The sequence below is a fragment of the Polypterus senegalus genome, chromosome 6 (assembly GCF_016835505.1).
Source record: "Polypterus senegalus isolate Bchr_013 chromosome 6, ASM1683550v1, whole genome shotgun sequence".
NCBI lineage: Eukaryota > Metazoa > Chordata > Cladistia > Polypteriformes > Polypteridae > Polypterus > Polypterus senegalus.
The window spans coordinates 3443931-3462958 of NC_053159.1; the positions used below are offsets into that span (position 1 = coordinate 3443931).

At 37.6% G+C, this 19028-nt stretch overlaps 1 protein-coding gene across 2 annotated transcripts in view; it reads right to left on the minus strand.

The window, feature by feature from the left end:
* epb41l5 (erythrocyte membrane protein band 4.1 like 5) overlaps window positions 1-19028 on the minus strand; it is a 114291-nt gene that overhangs the window by 45021 nt on the left and 50242 nt on the right. For both annotated transcript variants that reach the window (XM_039755285.1, XM_039755284.1), the window contains exons 8-16: window positions 18798-18918; window positions 17220-17307; window positions 14507-14595; window positions 14342-14411; window positions 9657-9826; window positions 8091-8197; window positions 6735-6765; window positions 1204-1243; window positions 53-168 (exon numbers count right to left, since the gene is read on the minus strand). In XM_039755285.1, coding sequence (XP_039611219.1) covers window positions 53-168; window positions 1204-1243; window positions 6735-6765; window positions 8091-8197; window positions 9657-9826; window positions 14342-14411; window positions 14507-14595; window positions 17220-17307; window positions 18798-18918 — 832 coding nt within the window. The remainder of the gene's footprint in view (window positions 1-52; window positions 169-1203; window positions 1244-6734; window positions 6766-8090; window positions 8198-9656; window positions 9827-14341; window positions 14412-14506; window positions 14596-17219; window positions 17308-18797; window positions 18919-19028) is intronic.

Consider the following 19028-nt stretch of genomic DNA (forward strand, 5'->3'; position numbering starts at 1 on the left):
AATTTAGGGTAGACAATAGCAGTTAAACTCTCTCAAAAGCAAACATTTTTACCTCATGTTCTCCGAGTGGCTAGCACCTGGACTTCTTGGCAGGGGCTCAATTTCCACAGGAACTGGTGAAACAGGCACTGCATTTACCACAGGCAAATTTGGCCGCAAATTTCTTGTCTAGTAAAAGTACAAAGGATTAAAAGCAAATATATTATTTTTTGTCTTTCTGGATTTGTTAAAGCAGATTACACTTTACACAGGACCCAAAAAAAAAAGAATCACAATTGACTTGATTGTTGAGGACAGGAAATACCCGGGGATAAGGCACCACTCCTCCACAGGCTGGATCTACTATCGAATAATAAAATTAAGAAGCTCTGTTCAGATTTCTCATCCAAGTATGACTGCAGATTAAAGCTTTGTTGGAATTTTAAATGGATTAAAGCACAGATGTTGAAGGGCATTAACTCATAATTCTGATTCATTTCAAACAAAGGAGTTATAAGAGTCTAAAGGAAGCAGTCAGAAAAACAAAAAAGGAAAGCTTCACTTTAATAAAATCTTAAATTCTACATAAGAGAACTAGAGCCATAAGACCATTAACAGAAAATGACAGAATCACTTCTTTATTTAGATGGAGACTAGAAAGTTTAACAAATAAATACCACCACAGTTTAAAACCTTATTAAAAGACTTACTTAAATTCTTTTTCTTTGCATTTATATAGAAATTTTCTCAGAACTCAAAGCGCTCAACAATTGCAGGTTAAGGGCCTTGCTCAAGGGCCCAACAGAGTAGAGTCCCTTTTTGCCATTTACGGTATTCGAACCGGCAACCTTTTGATTGCCAGTGCAGATCCCAAGCCTCAGAGCCACCACTCCGCCATGAATAAGTGGGTCAAAAATGATGAACAGATATAAATGTGGAAGTTTGCTTGAGTGAATCCCATCCCTTCCTTCCAATTTCTGTATTCACTCAGGCACCATTCTCTAGTACTGCTTTTCATCTAACGGTTTGAAGCCATTCATTTTGTAAATTATGCAGAAAAACGGGGGATTTTAGGGATGGGTAAATACTTTTACACAGCATTGTGAACTCACAACTAAAGAAATTCTAGTGTTAAATTAGTACACTTCATATGCAAATTTATCCCACAGCACTTTCTAAACCTAGTGCTGTCACATTTGATGTAGTGAATAAACAAAATGGTACCTTTGCTCCTGGATGTTGGCCAACACCATTGATCTGACCACTAGAATAAGACAAAAAAGGTTTGGTGAACACCATAATACACAGAATATATACAATAAAACAAAAAATAGAAATATTTAATGTCAACGCTTAGCATCCCTGAGTAGCTTTTATGAACTGCTCCTAAGTAGGAAATCACGTTATGATTCACTAAAAAATGATTACAGAGACATCAATATTCTGTCATGCAAAGCAAGCTGGGAAAAAAAAACAAAAAAAAAAACAAAACACATGTATCTGGGGCTCATGGGTAAGGCATACAGATACTGTACAGCTCCCAACATTAATTCATTGTGTGACCTGAGGTAAGTACTCTAATTTTCAATTTAATAAGAGATATGTAAGTAATGGTAGCAATTCGATTTTTTGAAACAGTCTGAATAAGCATCAGTTAAATAAATGTAATTAATGATTTGACGTTTTCCTCATTAAGAAATAGAATGTGACGCTTCAGTATAGCCACATCACAATATCATTTCCATAAATGGATAAGCGCATAATTTTAGGTTTACAATAGCTGTGATAGGAGATGGCCTTTCTATAGCCTTCTGCCTACAGAAAAAAACACATGGTAAATGAAAATGGTCCTTTTCTAAATGCAAATAACCAAAAGTTGGATTTTGCAAAATTATAAATAGTAAACATAACCATCTCCTGCTGCCTTTCTGGGCCGACCTATATTTCCATTTATTCGTTCAGCGGACACCTTTTCCTCCCAAGCGACTTACAAAAGAGGTCAACATAAGCAAGTAAATATCAGTCTGGGAGACTGTTTAGGGACATGACGACAAAATTCATCATCACAAGTGAAAAGCTTTAAACCAAACGGAACACCACAAAACTAGTTATTCTTCTTAGCTACTAAGAACCTCCCAAAACCATCAAGCACCATCTTGTGCTAGTCCCCTTACCTTATGCACTTTTAGAGCATACCCAGAGTACACACAGTGGCATCTGCAGGACCGTATTTGATGCTGTCAGCCTAACACAATGCAGCCTCCGTTTCGATTTTATGGCAATTCTCAATTATTTACTGTTAAAGATGTCAACGGAGCTTAGATTTCAGCATTACTACTGCATCTCACAAAGCAGTCATCGGTAACAACTGAGAATTTGCGCCAAAGGTGAAACATCAAGTATAATTGAAAAATAAGAGTGAAACAGACTACTAGATAAGAATTAGTAACTATGAATAGACTGGTAACCAGTTCTGGAGTACTTACAAAATGTTCTCAGTCCCTCATTTTCATTAATGCCTGTGTTTCTTTGTATTTCTAGAGCGTTCTCTAAGGCCAAAGGCTCTAAACAACATTTAAAACACTAAGAAAATGCAAGCTCCTCGGTGAAGGAACACCCTCTTGAAAATGAGTCAAGAACAGAGTGATACCTTCTCAATTCACTGCACCCCTTTACCAGTTATGGAAAATGCTGATTATTTTAAATTATGTAGAATTCTGCTTGTATAATATCCTGCAAAAGCAGCAAGACATTTTTTTGAAATCTGTTACACATTTCTTGGACGACTTTACACAGACTCCAAAACATCTACCAGCTTCAATCAAAATGGCCACTTGTGTCATTCTTAACTCTTTTTTTGCATAGAATACAAATCTGCGAACCACACAGAGAATAAATGCCTTCGAGTACACACACACACACACAAAAAGTTGAGAATCAAATGGCTTAGCACTCACATTTTACTACAGAAGTGATAAAAAAAAAAGAAGTTCAGAGCTAACATCGTGTGGAAAAACAATGCCTAATGAGAGAGAGAGTTCATGGCATTCTTGTATAAGTCAAACCAGTAATGAGTGTTTCCACAAAATACAGGAATGTTAAGTATGATGGGTGATGTCAGGGAATATTCCGTACCAGTTACTTATCAGTACAGCTCTCAAGTGCTAAATTCCTTCGGTAAGGTTTTTGCTTTTTCAAAAGTACAAATAAGTTTTATTCCAGAAAGCCGCCTGGATACATTTGTTTTTTTTTAATTCATCTTGCTGTTTGATTGTGCTGCTGCTGCTGTAACAATGACATTTTTCTTTGTATGTTACATACTGTCTTTAATATCTCATCCATCTAATATTGTGAATTTCACATTTATATATAGTTCCTTTCATAAGCATTTATCTAATATAATGAACAACTCCCTCTGTCAATCATAAGACATCCAAGCATTTTCTAGTCATCTTAATTCAGGACTGCAGTATTAGGAACTATTATGCTAGATGTGGGGCCACTTCACTGCAGGCCATGTTACAAACAGAAGAAATTTGACAAATAATAAAGAGTCCATTTAGTCCATCAAGCCTGTCTGTTTAGCTAATCTGTCCCAATGATTTTCCCACTTACTTCTTTAAGGGTACTTTCCTCTCTCTCATGTTTTGCTCTCACGTTCCAAAAGTGAACGACTCTAAACTGACTCTGTGTGAGTAAGTGATCATGAGTTTGAAGAAGATTGTATAGAGCAGGATTAAGAAACCACGTAACTCAGAGGGATAATGTACAGTACAAACACCAAATAGGCAGCAATCAGACCTGCGTTTTGATCCCAGGACTCAGGGGAACAGTAGCGGTGCTGGCTTTCTAATTTCTGCTAAATAATATGTTTTTATCTTTCTGCCTACCAATAAATCATTCTGTATTACAAATACTATACTTCATGTGTATCTTTTTAAAATTTCTTTAATATGCTACCTTTTGCATCCATCTAGATGTATACTTCTATAGTGCCTTTTATATGTTACACAGTCAGCTTGTTTCAGACTACATATAACCAACTCAACCTCTAACTGCAATAAACGTTGTGCATAACTGATCTTCTGCAACTAATAAATTATTTACTGTGAAACAAATACAAATTACATGGAGCAAGACTATCACTGCTGTATCAATGCTTAAATTCTGAACTTCTTGAATGTTTGGTTCACATTGCATTGTCCTAAATCAGCATCTTCAAAAACCCAAAACGTACTGCATGTTTCTAGAGTCCATTCATTTGTTTTCAGACTGCACTTTATTTAGTACAGCCCAATTCCAGTAGTAGATGTGGGATCAGAGAGGAGGACCAGTCCACAAAGCACCGTCTAAGCTCACCAAGATCTACAGGTGCACAGTGGATTCATAACATCACCTTTTGTGGCTGCACAATATGCTGGTAAAGCAACGTTTATCCTGAAGTCACAAGGCATTACACAAGGTGGTGAAGTTGGGTGTTAAACAGCTCCCTTCTCTTCAATACCCACTGCGTGCAACACATGCTGCCTCGGAAATGCACACTACACACGCTCCTAAAGACCTCAGGCATCCTACGCGGTCACTTTTCTCCCTCTTTATTCTGCACCACTGGACAATTTCTATTCTGGTCATAAAGCTATTCAATTTTTGGGGTTGACCTGATGTGACTTTATCTCATATGTCAGATGTTGCATTTAACATATTTTGTTGTATGCATTGCCTATGAATTGAATTAAACAGATCTGAAAATGTTATGTTCCTATAAAGACAGAAGTAAACCTTAAGTTATTAAGCCTTCATACGAACAGATGTCTAGTTCAACAGCTTGTAGAATGCAGAAGGTTTCAGGAGCTAATAAACTTAAATCAATGATGTTTGGTGTGTTTACTGAGCCAATATACATGTTACACCCCTCCAAGACATCAGCATTTTTGTGCAATTTATCATATTTCATGAGCCACACTATGAAATATCAGAATTAAATACTTTGTGAATGTGTTAAAAGAGATAAGAAAGAAACAACCACAAGATCGAGTTCTAAAAACTTCTAAAGCTGCAAACCATTTGTTAGCTCAGCTGCTTTAAAATATGGTAAATAAAGCAGCAACCTTTGCTTCGTTTTTCAGATTTATTGAACAGTAAGGAGGACAGAAACTTAGTCAAAAATACTGATGAATAAAATAAAGGATGAACGAATAAATAGCAAGGCTCAAAAAACTAGCAGTTAATACAAGCAATCTAATATTTAGGCAAATGTCTTAATTTTATTTCACTAATGGAAACAGTTTAGGTTAGGAATCTAGAAAATACTAGACTGCATACTGTATGTCCATTGACTTTAAAACAAGCCATCCTAAACAGTCATTAAACTTTATGTGAAGCGTTTTCACTTCAGGTCTTTAGTACCCCTCCGTGTGTATAAACATACCAGGCCCTGAGTGGGTAATAGAATGTAAATTGAAGGTTTCTCCTTTAAAAGGCAGCTTACAGACAGAAAGTTTACTTGCTATCATTGTAATGATAGAACAACAATCGGACCCCTTAATAATATATAAAAAAAAAGGAGCTGGTCAGACTTTAGGAAGCAGAAGGAACACCTCACTCAACTGTATATTGGCAGGGATGCTGTTGAGAGGGTAAAACGGTTTATATTTCTCAGAGTGACCATTACTGAAGAACTGAAGTGTGCATAACAAATTTCGGCTCTTGTAAAGAAAGCCCACTAGTTCCTCTACTTTGTCAGACCTCCGAGGAAAGCTCAGATTTCCCCATCTGTTCTCATGAACTTCTCCAAGTGCATGGCGAGTTCATTTTCACTGGCTACATAACATCCTGGTAAGGCACCTGCTTGACTCAAGATTGTAAAGCCCTGCAGAGGCTGGTGAAGGCAGCACAAAATACAACTAGCACCCCAGCTGCTATCTCCTGGGGACATAACAGTTGCTGCCTTAGAAAAACAAATATTATAACTAAAGACCACTGGCACCCCAAAGAGTCAATTTCTCACTCCTCCATTCTGGGCATTAGCAGTCTTATCAGTAGACTGAGGAACAGTTTCTCTACACAGGTTGCAAGGCTGGTACAGCTCCAGTTATAGTGACTACAAGGCTCCATGACAGGTTAAGTTCGGACAGGATTTTCCATGTTTTTCTACACTAATCAAATGAGTGCTTTTAGATGGCCACATGATGTAAAAAAAAAAAAAAATCACAAAGGCTTTTTACTCCAGGTTTTTACATTTTTTTTCCAGACGCACATGGTAAAAAGTATTAAATACAAGTAAAACTGCTAGATATAATGTCTGTATGAGCCAGTTAAAAGCCAGGGAAGCAAAACCATAAAATACTTGTAAACGTGCTTGAGTGATCTCTGCCTATAACCATACCATTTTTGAAATATCTGAAACCATTTTAAATAATATCTCCACTATAAATGAAAGTTCTATAAACATACGGTTTATTTAAACATAAATAAGGAAAAGCAGCAGAGCAAAGGCTATTTCTCTGAGGAACAATTTTTGCTCCTTAAATCCATTTTATTAGTTGTAGAGTGCAAGTAAAGGTGCCATTGAACTGCATTTCAGTGCCCATTTTATCACCTGATTCTGTACTCACTATGAACTTGCATAAGGCTCATTATAATTAAGCAATACCGAAGATGTTTGAGGTTTAAAACTAAACAGATGGCAAATTGAGTTAATTTAAGAATTCCACTTAAAGGTATTACATTATAAATAATAAACACAAACAACTTACTCTTGATCTTGATTCCGGATGCCCATGTGTGCTTAAAAAAAAAAAAAAAAATTCAGATTATGTTTCAGTTCAGGATTTGTTTCTCTCTTTTGTTTTTAGTCAAGAATTAGGAAAGACCACCTACATATGCAGCAACATACTACATTTACCAATTAGAAGAGAAGACTGGTGACATGGAGAGTTAAATAATAATAATAATAATCCAAATTCCATTTATTTACTTATGACCACCAGATTTTCCTGGGACTAATAGAGGACTTGAGCAATTTGTTACTCATTGGACACTTGGGTGTAGGATGCTGTGGAGACAGGCTGGTGGGCCTACTGCGATTTCTGCTTGTAATAAATGTCTGTTTATTGCTTTACTTTCTAACTGTTAAAATGTTTGCATTAGAACTGTCACTGGAAGCTGCACTGTACCATTACAAAAGGGTTGAGAAGAATTTAAAAATGTTTCTTAGCTGCACATTCCCTGTCTGAGGGGTGAATTTTACCTTAAGTGTGGTTGCACTTGTACGCAGCCTTAAATAAGCTATTATCAGCAAGCATTTTAATGTAAACATAAGATATGCAACCACAGGACATCTGATCGGTCAAATGTTGTATCTGTTCTGAATGAGATTGACGAGGCTAGGGATTAAACATGGTGCATCTGTTTCAGTTCAAAGATTTGTTCTGTAGTGAAATGTCAGCGGTGAGTCGTGAAGGCAAGGGCTAAATGCACCGTGAGCTAAATATAAAGCTCCATCCATCAGCCACTCAGTCTACCTCTGAACATTTTGAGCACTGCGCCTCCTGGTGTTGTCAGCCGATTTCTCACCACAACGTACGACCCCATCCATGGTGCTCAAGGCAAATTGCCTCGTCCGTATTTACCGCCTCTCCCTTCTCGTTCGGTCGAAACCCGAAATACTACCAAACTGCAGAAGTTGTGTTCTTTTCCGAGACCAGGTCACTTGGTGCGCGACTCGCCGTCTTTCCCCACCTCTCTCTTTCTCCTCCACGCTGTCACGTGAAGACAACCATGCATCGCATACGCATTTTTAGGCATTAAATAAATTATATTTAATATTTAATCCTTGTCTCCTATACAAGTGCATTGTTTTTATGACGGTATAACGGTATTGGAACGGTAACGGTATTGGAACTGACACCGTTGCTATTTTCAGATACCGCGGGATACCATATTACCGTTTTACTGCCCAAGCCTATTGTGATCCCTAATTTGTGCCAATACATCGGACTATTTTGGGAAAGATGGGGAGTCTGGTCAACTCAGTTCTTTCCCCAACATTCTCGGTGCTACCATATTGGATCTTTTGTGAAAATCTTGTTAAGCATTTTAATTGTACCAACCTCTGTGCTGCATTGTCCTCCTTGAGTATCGTCTGCTAGGTCGCCGTTCGAATGAAGCTGACCTCCTGGCTTTATTAGCTTTTGTTGTTTGGTATTCCGTTTTACCACTAAAAGAGATTTAACAACTATTACACCTGACACAGCTTAACTAAAGGACAAGCAAAACAACTTTTTAAAACTCAGATACCAGATTTGTTACAGAATAAGGCATGTTGTAGTAGTCAGCAAATTGTCTTGAGCACAAATGTTATTTTTTTCTCCATTTGCAGCAGCAGCACATATGCTGCTGAACTGAGCATGGAAGTGAAGCAGCAAGGTACTGAAGGCACTTCAGAAAAACTGGTAATGACTCGAGAATTTAATGGCAAGATGACAGCCTTTCACTTCCCAAACACTATGGAATTAATTAAATTTAGGGATTTAAAAAGTGTTTGCCAGAAAAAGGTGGAACAGAGAATTGATAATTTGCTGTCAAATATCTCACTGCTGATATGCCATGTTTGTTACCAGGTTCCAGTAATTTCTGAGCTGGTGTGTCTGCATTAAAGTTTGACAAAAGATTATGGGTTTGCTAGTATAATGTTACGACTGTAACTGGATAAGTCTAACTCCAATATGCTAAGAAACTGTTGAAGTGGCACAGTTAATTTAGCACCAGAGAGTAAATAGGGCCATGGATGAGACAGATCAGCCACTAAATTCATGTGTGTAGCCTCTATAGTCAGTGTAGGCTTCTACTTCACTCCATTTCTTGAAAGGAAGCTCATTTCTGTCCTTTGTTAAACTCTTACATTAAATTAATTTTCGGTACTAAACGGACGGACAGCATAACAAAGGAAAACAAGTGTTTTGACGTATTCATAGCATTTATTGGGATAAAAAAAATATATATAGAAATTTACAGAAATTGGATTATAGAAATACATACGTACAATTATTTTGACAAATTCATAAGAGATTAAAATATATAGAAATTTAAGGTTTCCCCCTGCCCATTCTAGTGTAGGGCTCCGTGGAGGAGGTTTCACTGCCGTCCATTTAGTACGCAAGTACCTAATTTTCTTTTATCATGTTACACACTGCAGTTTCCAGAGGAATTATCAGCTTTTTGTTTTACAGAAACATCTCAAAATTCTGCTTCTCTGGTGGTTCTTCATATGATTTTTCTCACTCAAAAGTTTAATTATTCTTGGCAGAACAAAGATGTAAAATCAGAACGTGTCCAGCACTGGAATGAGTGATCTAGTGTTAGTCAGACCTGCACTTGTTGTTCACTGTAAATAGCTTTATTTAAAAGAGAATTTCCCTTTAATGAAAAAGGTTCATCACCATGTGCCAGACCTTCTATTTTGTTGCCTACGATCTGCTACTTGTCTGTCTTGTGTAAGGCAAATTCACTAAGGGTAATTCACATGCCTTCAGGGGCTACTGTATTTCGAACCACCAATTTTGAAAGCAAAAAGGCAAGTAGTCAACTATATCCAAAGATTAATGACTTCTTTGACTAACAAAAGATACGCACATACTGTATAGGAAAAGGAACATTTTGCTTTGACATTAGCCTACCTGAACCTGAAGCGAGATCCCAATCGGATGAAACCATGACGGGAAGAGCTTTTTTGCAGTGGACCTCTTAAACGGAAAAAAGCATGATGCTCCACAGCACACTTCCATAAGTGCTTGCAGGCTTTTGGATGGTCCAATCGAAACACAAATGTGTGTTCCTGCTCTTTTCCCTATTATTGGATGAGAGAGGGGAGAAAAACAAAACATCAGTTTCTCGCTCTCATGCAGATTCACTATGCCTGTTGAAGTTCTGCTATCTTCATGTAAAGACTAGTGACATAATACAACTTACCAGTTCCTTTATCTCGGAGATAAATTTCATATTTCCCACACTTAAAATGTCAGTCTATACAAATAATTGTAAAGGTATGCTTTTCAACATTACCTTCAACTTCAAATTATAAAAGATGAAGCAACATTTCGGTTATAAGATGACTCCAATAAATAGTACGAGTGTCAGAATTTTAATCTACACCTAAAACCTAACAAATATAAACATACAGCGTCCGAAGTCCCTTTTTATGTGGTCTGTCCTTACACTACTTAACTCATTATGCTGTTTCAGAATTAGCCACCATTTTGTTGATTTAATAGTACATTTCACTCTTTTGGCCTCTTGTCCAACTTCAAGAAGCAACACTACTGAAAAACAAAATGGTTTCATTTATTTTTCCAGTTTAATAAAAGCTGGTAAATTATTAATTAAAGAATGAAGTAAAAGCCATTTTCTTCACATTAAACTAGTGCCCACTTGAGCACCAATGTCTAATAAATATTTACACACATAAGTAACATGTTTTAATGGATTTTACAGTACTGAGGCATTTTGTTTTCCTCCATTTTCTAAACACATCTTTCCTGCACAAGGTTGCAGCAGAAAGAGGAGCAGATAAGGAAACAGCCCTGACAGAGATACCAGTCTATTTCGAAGCACAATCAAGCATTCATTGGTTTAATCAACCTGATTGTATGATTTAAGACTGAAGAAATTTGGTAGGCGACCACAGAGACGTGAAGGTAACACGAGCTTCAAACAGAATTGAAAAGAATTGAAACTGTAAAGTAGCATCATTGCCACTCAATCACCATGCTCATCAACCAAAAATTGCACCAGAAATGTTTAAAATTATATACCCAAGCAGTGCAGTGAGTGGTCATCCTTGAAATAGCAAGCTTAAGTATGCAGAAATACGGCATTCATCAAAACCAGAGAGTACTGTGATTAAATTAAAATGAATGCAGTCTTTGTAGGTTTATGAATTAAATGTGCAGAAATGGAATTAGATATTCATTATATAAACACAGGTAAAATTCCCCTTACAGCGAACTCCCAGGGACCTAAAAAATATTTTGTTGTAACGAGATTCTGTATTTGTCACTATTGTGCTTTCTTTAACTTGCGTCCAGGCATTTGCAATTATTTCAATAGCTTCTTTCACGTTAATTTTAATCTGCTCCTGCCTACAAGTTATGTTGACAAGAATTTTTCTCAGCATTTCCTTGCCATAATACACTCTTAGGGTGCGAATGATGCCCAAATCCAATTGCTGAAGCACTGCTGTGCAATTGGGTGGGAGGAATTCAACGCAAACATTATCTAAATATGGAAGCATGCTGTGGGCAGCACAGTTATCAATCAGGAGCCAAATCATCCTTTTCTTTTTCAAATTGTGAGGTTTCTGAACTATTTTGAGACACCCCCCCAACGGGAACACCACACTGAAGTGCGTCCCGAAGCGCGATTACAGTGTCTATGGAAGATTGTTTGTCCGTTGTCGGGGCAGGGCAAAAAAAGGCTCATAGCGCTGCAGTGAAGCGACACAGAAGCAAATCATAAAAGATTGGGGTTGTGCTATAAGTCCCTGTCTTGCACCCCAAAACACGAGGTTTAGTCTCAGTACTTTAGCAAAACCAACTTTATTCAGTTTGAAACAGGAACGGCACAGTTATTTATTGTAGCGTGATCTGCCACACAGCAGTCAGACATGGTCGTGGCCAGGTCAGTGACCAAGTAATCCTGTTACCTGCATTTACCATTTACATGCTCCTAACCTTGCATCACCCATCGAAATCTTTTCAGTTTACTTTGGCGGAGAGACGCAGGATAGCTGTGAGCCTGCTATTGCCCCAAACAGACATGGAGATCGCACTTCAGGACGCTCTTTGGCGTGCTGTCTAGTTGAAGAGAGTTTACAAACTTCCCATTTTCTTGGATGAGTGCAAAATTAATAGGAATGTTTCACTGAATGAGCATCACTGAACCACATACAAAACGGCTTTTTTTGACGTCTTCAAATGCAGCAGTTCACATACGTTTGCAACCTGAGATTTTTGAGAGTTGCAAAAAATGAAAGTTTTTTTTGTTTTTCCTAATATGAACTGTTATTGTTTTTTTTGTGTCTGCCGTATCTATAGGAGGGTGACAATGAGTTAAATTCCAATGGATGTTTATCAAATGTTGACGAGCAATAAGCAAAAGGTATCACTGAAAACCACAGGAAACAAAAAAAGGCAAAAAAAACCAAACAGAGGAAAGTTTGAAGAAAGAAAAAAAATGAGTGTTGCTGTTTGGGGATCGTTGTGCACAACTGAGCTGCGGCCACAGAACTAGCTGCTCTGTGGATGATTCATTCAGGCATTTCAAGGTCTTTTGTGCACTTCGTTGTAATGAAAGTATCTGCTGAATGTACTTCGTAGTAACGAGATTTCTATAGACTTGTGTCATATGGGGAAGCTGTCAGGACCATAATTTTGTTGTAAAGATATTCGTTATAGTGGAATTTTACCTGTAATTCAAACTACAGGCAGCAGACCAAACGATTCACCTCAACTCACTGAAACAGAACATTATCTATCTTTATGCAGCACAATGTATTTTTTTTATTTTACTTATTTGGACACAAAATATAACAAAACACAACTGGGTCAGACAAATGAGAGTAAGATAGGCCTCTTAATTCAAAAAGAACTCAACATTAAACCTCCGCCAGACAAAGAGATCGATATAAATGGAGAGCCCCATCTAAAAGAAATCTTCTCGTATTGTAAAACAGCCAGTGGAGTAAAAAGGTTACACACAAGCCAGGCATGTTTACTTTAGAATTCTTGCTAAATCCTGGAAAGTTTTTAACGGATCCTTGTAAAGAGAATTTTGATTTTGCTCAACTTGAGATAAAATGGAACATTATTTTCCTACCAAGTCATAGAAGGTGGATTAGGAGTCTACGAAAACAAAACAAGTCCAAATGCAAGTAGTGTGGTTACCGATTTTTTAATCAGAGTTAGTAACGTAATTCTATCACCAGATAATGAGATACTCAAACAGTGTGTGAAACAGCTGTACTTCCCTTGAAAAAATTCCTAACAATTGCACACGTCAATATTTATTTCCCTCAGCAATTAGCACTACTTTTCATGAAGTTGTCAAGGTTCAGTTTTAAAGTGCGCTAAGCCTGCAGCTCTAAATTCCAGAAATACCTCAGGTGGTATTGACGGTTTATTGTTTTTCAACACTGCTGCAAGTCAGACAGCAAACTCTGCCATCTGAGTTAAGAATTCCAGGAACAGGCACGTCTGACTCCTGTGCCTTGATTCAGTACTGTATATGTTCAGGAATTTTATCAATCTTGCTTAAAAAGAAATTTTTTAGAGAATGAAGAATAAACACTACTCAAAGGGTGCTTCAAATTTTATAATTTTCATGAACTTTACAGCATTACTTTCCTTGTACTTAATTTAAAATTATTTAGTTATGGTTTGAACCTGGCTGCATCCACTGAATCTCCCTGTATGGCCTTTTGGATTTTGCTCCAGCCCCCTTCTGTTTTTTTTAGATTGGACACAGCATATTAAAAAAAAAAAAAAAAAAAAAAAAAAGCTGCGAGGCTAAGGACTTTAATTGAACACATCCTGGGATTCTCTCTGATTGGACACATTCTAAGGAAAAATGGAGTAATCGCCTAGATCTTATAATGCCATGGGGCAATGCTGTAAAATGACTGGCATGTATGACTACAGTCTGTCTGTGGTACTTCACAAGCCTTCATCAGTTATACCTTTTGGTATTTTTCAGATTTTGTGCCTTGTTTAGCTCTACAATTCCGGGTGAACTCATTTCTCATTTGTTTGTATCTTATTATTCAAGTGTTATTGGGTTTGTTTGTTAAATTGTTTCTTTTTATTCTTATTTGTTTTTTGTTTCTGGGTACTCCTTGTTTTATGGTATCTGGGTATCAGGTGAGGATTTTTGTATGGGGCATTCTTTATTGCCGTCTCTTCCATTAGTTACCTTGATTTTATATTTAAGGAATTATTTTCTTCAGAGTATTTCAAGTTTAACTTTGTTATTTCTTCTGCATCCAGAATTAAAAGAGTCCTATGTAATGAGGATTTTGTGCTTGTTTTAAATGTATTTAAGCATGTTTCACATAACATGCAAGCAGTTTGGTTCCTGTCAAATCAACTAGCTACTAATACACTATCTGGGTGATTTCAGACTTTGTTTTATTGGTTAAGCCTGTATTGCTGTGGCTATAAATTCTAAATAATGATATTTATCATCATAATTTATTGTATTTATTCTAGCATACAGTAAACTACATTCAGATGTATAATATGTTGACACTCAAGTAACAATATGTTATGGTAGCATTTTTCATAAATGACACACCAAAACATGGCTTTACCTGTTCGTCATCTTCAACCACCACCAAAGTAAGTTTATTTTTCCTGAAGTCTAATCTGGTTATTTTGGGCCTATAAAGAATCATAAAAGAAGCAATTATAGTTGCAACATTTATTTTTTTTACTAATTTCACTCAAAAAACATTTACTTGTTAATTTTACTTTACCAAAAGAAAAGGCCAATCTTTGTCTCTCCCTCAAATACCAGGACTCCAGTAGGGGTCAATCCAAGGCTATAGTCATTCCCATCTCTGGCCTGAAAGAAACAACATTATCACACATAATTTGCCCGGTGCCAGTAAGTACCACAAATTAAAAAAAAAAAAAAAGTTTAAAACCGTTCTCTTACAGAAAAATGTTAACACTCCTCTATCTTTAGATGAGCTAAACAGTTGTACTTAGAGTTTGTGGGGCTGATTAAAGGAATACTTCACCCAAAATTGCTTTGCGGTGGGCGAGAAAAATTGTAATCCTGTATTTTCATGGAGGACACAGATGAAATCTTTGAATGAATGACTGTCTAGGGCAGGGGTCACCAAGTCCAGTCCTGGAGGACCACCGTACCTGCAGGTTTTCATTCTAACCCTTTTTAATTGAGTTCCTTGTTTGTGCCATTAACTTCTTGTGAATTCATTTTAATTGAATTGCTTTATGATTTGTTCTCCTGAATTTCTTCATCGTTCCTTTGAATTGCTTCATTTCTTTCTTTAAAAATGGCACCCAAACAGACATGAAATGTAAAGTGAGGGAGCCAACAGAAGGCCAACTAAGTCAGGGCCTCAAACTCCAACCAATTTTACTCCAACCAGCTGCTTAATGAGATGCCAATTCCCGTTAATTAAACCCATTCTTTAATTTCATGGCTTGTTGCTGTTCTCATTGTGTCATAGCAGACATTTCCGAAATTGTTAATTTTCTCTTTCTAAGAGCACTGGGGACCTGAGCAGATCAACATTCCTGAGAGCTTCATCTATTTCTTTATTTTCAAATATTGTATGATGGACACCAGTTTTGGCTCATTTTGTATCTCATTATTGTTTGGCTGCTAATTAAGGAAAAAGAAAATTAAGGGGCCTCAGTCTTCAAGAGCAAGTTAAATAAAATTAGTTCTCAAAAGAAGTTAATTAGCAGCAAAACCAGGTCACTCATTAAGAAAATGGTTAGAATGTAAACCTGCAGCCACGGTGGTACTCCAGGAACGGAGTTGGCAACCCAGGGCAGGGGTGTCGGACTCCGGGGCCTGCAGGGCCGCAGTGGCTGCAGGCTTTCATTCTAACCCTTTTCCTAATCACTGACCTGTTTTCACTGCTCATTACCTCCTTTTCCCTTCAATTTAATAGCCATGTTTTCAAGGATTGAGTCCCTGAATTTATTCCTTCCTTCATTAAATGACAGCCAAACAGAAATGAGATGTGAAATGAGCCAAATGACTAGCTAAACTGAGTTCAAACTCCAACCAATTTCACTCCAATCACTTTCTTAATGAGAAACTGATCCTTGCTGTTAATTAAACCTGTTATTTATTTCTGTGACTTGATGCTGCTCTCATTCTGCCACAGTAGACATTTCCAAAACTGTTGATTTTCTGTTTTTTCCAGAAGATGTTTTGGTGACCTTCACCTTTCTTTATTTTCAGATATTGTGTGATGGGCACAGGTGAGCTGGTCATGTGGCAGCTCGTTTTGTGTCTCATTATTGTTTGGCTGCTAATTAAGGAAGAGACGACAAACAAGGGGCCTGGATCAAGTTAATTAAAAACTATGGCAAAAAGTTAATTACCAACAAAAACTGGTCACTAATAAAGAAGATGGTGAGAATGAAATCCTGCAGCCACTGCGGCCCTCCAGGACCGGAGTTTGACACCCATGGTCTAGGGCAACTCACGCTGGACAACAGAAGACAATATCAATTACATCCATAAAATAAAAATTTAATGTTGCATAATCCACAGTTATTCAGTCATAGGCTCACAACGTGCAAAATGAAGGCACCCTTTAATAAAATATTGTTAAATGTTTTGGGGGGGAAAAAAAAATAAAAAAAATCAGCACATGGCACACACAGGAAATGTAATTAACAAGTTTTGCTTAATATAGTCTACACTGAAAAAAGACATTAACCAATGTGCCATAAAAATGTCTGTAAGAATGCTGAAATATTAGAATTTCTGGAAATTTAAAAAGGTCCAGAAATTCAAGAAAGTGACCTTCTGTGTGTTGTGGTCTATGGCCGGCTTGTCATCACAGCCAATACCCCCAGATGGAGCTCTCCCTGCAGCATACAGGTACTCTGGATGCCAGCAGGGAATCCTGGACTATGGCGTTTTCCCTTACAAACCTGCTGGATACCCCAGTGGCCAACAGAGGACGCTGCAGGGAGGCATAGAGAGTCATATGTGCCCCATAACCTGGAAGTGCGTCATAGGCAGAGTGACGGCAGAAGTGACGTACTTTCGGGATGAAGAAAAGGACTTATCTGACCCGGAAGTGATAGGGGATCACATGGACTGGGGGATTTGAACACTTCGGGGTCAGGGACTATAAAAAGACTGTGACAGCTCCCAGACAGCAAGCTGAGTTGGGTGGAAGGGTGGCAATGCGTCTGGGAGTGGTGGAGAGTTTATTGATTAGTGTATTGGTTTGTTTAATGAGTATTGTGGAGGAGAGGGTGCTTTGTGCACTGTTGATTCATAAAAAGTCATACTTTTGGACTTTTATCTGGTGTCTCACGTTTGATCGTAGGGTTCAAGGGGGCGATAGCATCCCCTATCTGTCACAGTGTTCACTAGAAGGAAGTAACATTAGTTACAACTGATAAATTAAAAAATACACCATATAATCAACATTAGCAACAATAATACCTTACTTATTGCTCACTTACCTTCACAGTGTGCATATCTACTCCATACATCTCTAACCACTTGGCTTTATTTAAATAATTTATTTCAGCCTGGGCTGGCATTTGGCCCCTAAACATTACAGAAAGGACAATAATTAGTTGGTTACTTCCTGAAAATGGAGCAAAAGAGAAAACAGGTATGAGGTTTTTAAGTTGGCAGTTAACTCTGTCACTATTACAAAGCATTAAGTATGACCTGTCATGCACTGCACAAAAATCTAAGACTCGCGTCATTCTCTAAGAAATTATAAACAAAATGTAAACTTTTAAAACCGTTACAAAATTAAAAAAAAAAAAAAACACAAAACTTTTTGAACAAATAAAAGCAGCTTAAATGTAAGAATATGCGGCAAAAATCACAGTCAGGCAGCATGCCACTTTGTGTTAATATAAAAAACCTCAATCCTCTACTCTGAAATACCGTACCATCACTTCCTTTCAAAAATCCCAGTTATCAGCATGCATCCCCTTCATCTTACTCCTCAGACAGTTCTCTGTGGGACTCCCACTGATCCACACTGCCTTCATTGTTCTGTAAATGTCCTGGCACATTACTTCACATTTTGGAACGTTCCCATTTCTCCTTCTGGTCCTCACTTTCTAACTGCTTCCTTGACCCTCTCGCACCTGATTTATTTATTCTCCTAGACCTCAATCTTAATTTCCACACAGGAGAGGATCACCTGATTGGGCTTAACTGCAGTTAAGCAAGAACTGGGCTCTCCTGGGTTAGCACCCAGCACTTTTAAACAATTTCTAGAAGTCCAGCTTTTATAATTCAATACTTCAAGGTTTCTACATCACAGATTAATGGGACATCTAAGAAATGAGTGCATGCCACCGTGCTGGTGGAAAGCCCAGTGGTCAATGACATGGAAATCTTCATTTTCTTTGATGAGTGTACCTTTTAACCTTTTATTTTTGTTCTGGTGGTTGGGCTGCAGTATTTACTCATGCCTGTTTAGTCTTTATTAATCCTCTTTTTTTTTTTTTTTAATAAACATTCTCCTCAAGGGCCTGGGTGGATGTGAGGCCATTTCTTCAAATTTATTGCTTGGTAATGAGGCTCAAATGTCCCTTTTACCTAGCTACACTTGCCAACTCATACTGTGGGATCTGAAAGCGTTCCCAGGCCATCTGGTCATGTACAAAAAAAAACCTCCATAGAGAGGCACCCATTTTAGATGCCTGAAACACCTCTGCCTGCTCCTCTTGATGGCAAGGGTCAGTGGCTTTACTCCAAGCCTCTCTAGGATGTCTCTTGCTAAAACTGTTGCCCCTGCAACCTAGTCTCAGATAAGAGGTGGAAAATGAATGGATGTATAGCTATTGTTCTCCTCCAAAGTTAGATATACCGGTAATTGTTTAACTTAATCCAGATTTGATCACACTTGAGAAATATACTGCTATAATTTCAAAATCTGGACTTAACTCTTGGCATCAACATTGCTTTAGGCAATTAAGCTGAACTTGAATATGGAGCGATGACCACAAGACAAATATTGTTAATTAAATCCAATTTACAATCTACTGATACAGAAATACTGCTGTTATAATAACCTGCATTCTTTCCACTTTTCATAGATTTCAAGCTCCATGTCTTCTGTTTGCTCTGGAATGAAGCGGAACTCAGATACCAAGTCTGGACCATGTTCTGTAGGGTCACAATCACCAAGCTCAGCTGAGCAAATGAGGAAGAAAATAAAGAAAACAACATTAGTGGTGGTTAGTAGATATCAATTTAGTTTGACACTGAGGCGTATCTTATTCAATATTCCAGTCATGACAATT